The sequence below is a fragment of the Pungitius pungitius genome, chromosome 6, assembly GCF_949316345.1.
Source record: "Pungitius pungitius chromosome 6, fPunPun2.1, whole genome shotgun sequence".
Taxonomy (NCBI): Eukaryota; Metazoa; Chordata; class Actinopteri; order Perciformes; family Gasterosteidae; genus Pungitius; species Pungitius pungitius.
In genome coordinates this window covers 21,658,482-21,663,964 of record NC_084905.1, presented here as the reverse complement: position 1 = coordinate 21,663,964, position 5,483 = coordinate 21,658,482, and the positions used below count along the sequence as shown (strand labels likewise).

General features: G+C 47.3%; 1 protein-coding gene across 1 annotated transcript; it reads left to right on the top strand.

The window, feature by feature from the left end:
* Positions 1-1,586: 1,586 nt before the first annotated feature.
* hyal6 (hyaluronoglucosaminidase 6) lies at positions 1,587-3,858 on the top strand. The gene is made up of 3 exons (XM_037450420.2): positions 1,587-2,526; positions 2,695-2,784; positions 3,059-3,858. Exons 1-3 carry the CDS (start codon positions 1,591-1,593, stop codon positions 3,533-3,535), a joined length of 1,503 nt encoding a protein of 500 aa, XP_037306317.1. The 5' UTR covers positions 1,587-1,590; the 3' UTR covers positions 3,536-3,858.
* The last annotated feature ends 1,625 nt before the right edge of the window (positions 3,859-5,483 follow it).

The following is a 5,483-nucleotide window of genomic DNA, read 5'->3' as shown; positions in this document are numbered from 1 at the left end:
GGTCGGGCTGCTGCGAGGCCGTACTTTGCTTCAATCCAAGTTCTCGTGCTCAGTGGATATGATGCTCAGCGTGGTCACCATGGTTACATGATCTACATCTGGGGCCGATTGGAACGCCATCAGTTCCACAAGTATTTTGATTATGTGCTGTAGATTCCAGTCTGCGCCCGGGTGCAGGACCGGCGGATGGCCTCCGCGGCGCCGGCGTCGTAGTTAGCGATCACGAGGGTCGGATCCCACTGACAGTTTGCCCCCTCGTCCTCATCTGGATCCCATCGGCTGTGTCGGTTTGGGCTCTGCGTTCTGGGGGTTCTTCCTTGCGGTCTGGAGTAGTTTTCTTTCCAGGCTTCGTGGTTTGGAGAACCGCCTGAGTGGCCTCATCGCTGTTTGTCTTGGATGGGCAATCATCAGAAGAGCCGTCCAACTGGGAGACGCACAGCCCGGTGGAATGCTTCCCCAAGATGAGGAAACTTTCTGACGAATTACAGCCTCCTTAAAACATTCTGACAATTTATCTGTGGAAGTCTCTCCTCCATCTTCTCCTCCTCGTACAGCTCACTGATCCACATGCAAGATGAATGCGATCGTAAAGTTCTCGTGCTGAGAACATCAGCGCCGGGGGCCAGCGCCTCCTCAGATGAAGGAAAAGTCTAAATGATCGGGGGAGCCTCAGCCCACCGGTGGTTTCCTGCTCGGCTGCTGTGGTTACAAAGGGAATGATGGGAGATTTTCCGTGGCGTCCTTGGAGTCAACCTCAATGGCCATGTTTCCCAAGAGTGGGGTCACGGTTCCTCCAACAGCCCCCCTCCGGCCCCGACTTTGGAAAAACTGAAATATGAATTACTTGCATATGAGGAGGCGCCATAAGCAATTAGATGGGGCTGTTACATAAAGAGCTGGAGGGAGCAGCTTCAGAGGAATGAGAAGAAAATAAAAGCATAGCCACAAAAATACTTGCCATGATTGTCTCAATGTGTAAACAGTATGGGTCATTAAGCTTTGTATTTCCTGAATAAAAGTACAACTAATCATAAATAACAATCATAAATACCAAAACTACTAAGATAGCTTGTTAAATTTAACATTTAAAACAAGGGTTGGGACAGACGGACATTGGGTTAGATGCCATCTTACTGTAGTTGTTAGGAGCAGGTAACATTTCCTCGTGTCCATTTGATTACTGTATGTTTAATTTAAAAGTACAAATCTACATTTCAATGTTAAAAAATCCTCCAGTCTGAATTTCTCCCTGAGCTTTGGTCGATGGGTTTGTCCCCAAAGCAGCATTATTCTGTGAAAACGTCTCCTTCCTGCTTTACCGATCCACACACATTCTGCTGTTTGGGGATTTGAACTAGCATCCCTTTCATCACAGTCCTGTTCCCTCTGAGAACAGGGGAGCTTTTGTGTTTTGTTGTGTGGTGGAATTTGGAGCATTCACTTCACTGATCATCACTCATGTGTCCTCTCGAAGGACCTGCTGATTATCTCTGCTCACTGAGGCCTGAAATGTTTATTTCCTCTCCAAACATGTCGATTCTCTTCTTTTCTTCGTAGGACCGTTAGTTGCTCCATGAGGAACCAGGTGCCATGGCGCTGATGGGGGTCCGTCTCCTGGCACTGGCCTTGTGGGTTGGCGTCGGAGAAGAACTCCAAGTTCTGGGCAGCCAGATGAAGCCGTCCCGGGCGCCTCTGATCCCCCACCGGCCTTTTGTTGTCGTGTGGAACGCGCCGACGGAGTCCTGCCGCCTTCGGTTCAAGGTGGACTTGGACCTCAGCATTTTCGACATCGTAGCGAACCTCAACGAAACCCTGAGCGGACCGAACGTCACCATATTCTACCACGGCCACTTGGGGTACTACCCGTACTACTCCAACTCCGGGGTCCCCATCAACGGTGGACTGCCGCAGAACCAGAGCATCTCCAAACATCTGAGCAAGGCCCGGGCAGACATCGACAAACTAATCCCCCACAAGGATTTCCGAGGCTTGGCAGTCATTGACTGGGAGAACTGGAGGCCTCAGTGGGTGCGAAACTGGGGCGCAAAGGACATCTACCGCAATAAGTCCAAGGAACAGATCCGGAATCTTCACCCCAACTGGCCGGAGAGCAAAGTGGAGAAGGAGGCGAAGGAAGGTTTCGAGAGGGCCGGGCAGACCTTCATGAACCGGACCTTGGCCCTGGCTGAAGGTCGCAGGCCAGACGGGTTGTGGGGCTTCTACCTGTTCCCGGACTGCTATAACTACGGATACAAGCAGCACCCGCAGCGCTACACGGGCGAATGCCCCAACGTGGAGCATGTGCGCAACGACCACCTGATGTGGCTTTGGAAGGAGAGCATGGCCCTCTTCCCGTCCATCTATCTGGACCACGAGCTCAGGTCCTCCTCCAACACGGTAAAGTTTGTCCACTACCGGGTCAAAGAAGCCATGAGGATCGCGTCCATTGCCCGAACAGACTTCACACTGCCAGTGTTCGTCTACTCCAGACCTTTCTACGCCTACACCTTTGAGGTTCTCTCCGAGGTGACTTTTTCTGTCTTGTTGGTCGATTTTTGACTTGCTCCCTTCACGGCAACGTCAGTGTAGCCGAGTATGTACCCGTTTGTAGATTATGGATTGTTTCTTGTTCCATAAAAGGCATTGATAACCAGACCGTTATAGTTATAGAGACGTTATTCTGTTCTTTCTTAGAGCGATCTGGTTCACACCATCGGGGAGAGCGCCGTGTTGGGAGTGTCAGGCGTCGTCCTCTGGGGATCCTCAGAGTACGCACGGTCACAGGTAAGAGTAAACCAAGGACTTCTTTGGGGTGGTGGTCAGAACTTGGAACTTAATACTACAAAAGTTTCAATACTAAATTCAAATGCAAAAGCTTGAAACCAGATCAAAGTAACTGAATGCATAGCATTACATAGCTATTATTACATTAATTTACACAAAGCATTAGGGAACACTAAATGTTTATGAGAGAAATTCCATCCCGTCAGTGTGCACAAAACAAACAAATCTAACGTTTTAGCATGTTTTTTACATTTCTGTCTCATGCCCCCTGCAGAGGAACTGCCTGACGGTGAAGAAGTACATCGACGGCCCGCTGGGACATTACGTCATCAACGTCACCTCCGCCGCCAGGCTGTGCAGCAAAGCGCTCTGCAAGAAGAACGGCAGGTGCGTCCGCAAGAGCCTGGACTCCGGCGCTTACCTGCACCTGAACCCGCGCTTCTTCCACATCTACCGCAAACCGGCGCCCGGGGGCCCCCGCTTCCACGTCAGCGGCCACCTCAACAACCACGACATCCTGGACATGAGGCACAAGTTCACCTGCCAGTGCTACCAGGGCTGGGCAGGTGTTTACTGTGAGATGCCCCAGGAGGCTCCTCCGGCGCCGCCTCAGCCCGCCCCCCCTCGGCCTCCCCCCATGGAGAACAGCCTGCTGGGAGATATCCTGCTCCTCCTGTCCCTCCATTTCTCCTGTCTCTGCATCATCACGTTCCTGGGACTCTGTCTGATGATCAAGTGTCTGATTCTGTAGAGACTTTAGAAATGAAATGAATAGTCTCAGTGGCTGCATTTACTTCCACTAATGTCTCCTGGTAGTGTTCAGAAAATGTCTCTTAATGGATTTCACGATAAGTAGCACCTTAAAGCACCTGTTGAACAAGTTAGTGCTTCACAGATGAAACAACAAGAGAGAATACAGAAAAATGCCTTATAAAGCCAAAAATACAAATAAATCAAATGTAACAATTCAAGATCAAGGCACACAAGAAAAAATACATACAATTGAATTAAAAGCTGAAAGTGTAAAGTTTGCAGCTAACTTTTCTAAATGTCCAGATTTCAAGGTAAAAAAGAAACCAGTGAACCAACCATAATGTCTTCTCATCAAAACTTGTCTGCAGGTCCGTGCACGTTTCTATGATACAACAACAACAACAACAGAAGCAGTACAGTCAGCTGTTTACCTGCATGGAAACCTATCAATTACACCTCATAATGTGTGCTGAGTTTGAGCTGAACCGAATGAGCACAGAAATAACAGAAAGAAACGTGCTCTTATATGTTTAAATACCTTCATGGGTCCTCCAGCTCCCTCCAAAGTCCAAAGACAACGTTGGATCACACTTCTGTTCCAGATTTTGGACCATTTATGCAGTCAGTAAATTGACTGACAATCAGTAAACTGAACTAGAGGAAGAGAAAGTGATCTGGAGTTAACTTCCTCCGGCAGCCAGAGAAAATAAACTTTACAGTATCCTGAGAAAACAATCCATAAGTCCAGCTGAGGACAGTCAGATGAGTCCAGATTAGCACAGTTCTCTACATATTACCACCTCATGCATAGTGTTATATTTTTCTTAGTGTGTCTTCATTTGTTAAACTGCTGACTCTGACAGAGCCCTGCACACAATGAGGATTACAGGACGTGTTGAAGTCAGCTGCTTTGAAATGAAGGTCTTCACTAACTGCAGCGTGAGAGTTTCATGCTGATCTGCTGCTGAGGAAGGGCTGTTTGTGTAAATGTTAATAAAGATGTTGAGGTCAGCGTCGTGGGCAGCTCTCATCCAGCACAAAGAACGCAGCGTAACCAGATGACGTATTTACGAACAATGTTTAAAATACAAAATACACATTAATGCAGCAGGAATATCAATCCAGAACCACAGATATAAAAGTACATTTTAAGTTGTGGTGAAACGTGCTCTTGTGTGAATGAGCACACGGTGTTCCCTCGGGATGGAGGTATGACGTGAGCTCCGATCCGAGCCAACGAGCTCTCCAACGGGCTGAGGGCGAGCACCAGGTACCGCTGGAAGCGCCACTCATCCAGACGCAGTCTGCGCCTACGGATGCTGGTTAGTACAAAAACACGACTCTGTTCGATCCGATTGGCCTCATTGACTTTACACAGAACCTACTCGCACCAATAGACTGCTGTTTTGTGTCATTCCCGTCTTTTGTTTCGTTTCCATTTATTTATTTTCAAAAACGTTTTGATATTTTACTTTTTCCATTACATTTTTTGATAAAACCTATTTGGACTTTGAAAAAAACGTTTTTTTTTAAATGGATCTAATGTTTCAGATTTTTTCTTCTTCTTCACTACCTTCAAATGACTTGTTTACGTGACCTTTTTTGACCAAATACTGTTTTTATTTCTTTTTCCATTAAAAGGATCAAGGATCTTATTATGATTGACAGCCGAGGAAGTAAGTAGCCTCAGCATCTGCAATTCACTGTCCTCCTGTGATCTTCATCCTAAAAACCAAACCAGTTTTTACACATTTAGAGAGTTGTCTTCCTCAAACACCGTATCCGATATCCTCACCATTCAATTTCTTAAACACACAGAAACCAAACACCTGTAATTTGGCAGCCCACAGACATCAGTTAGCTGCTGAAGCTAATACCCGTAATCAGCTTGTTCAGCTCGTCTGTCTGAAGCTGGCAAATAATGAGAAATCTTTTTCATGTTGTAG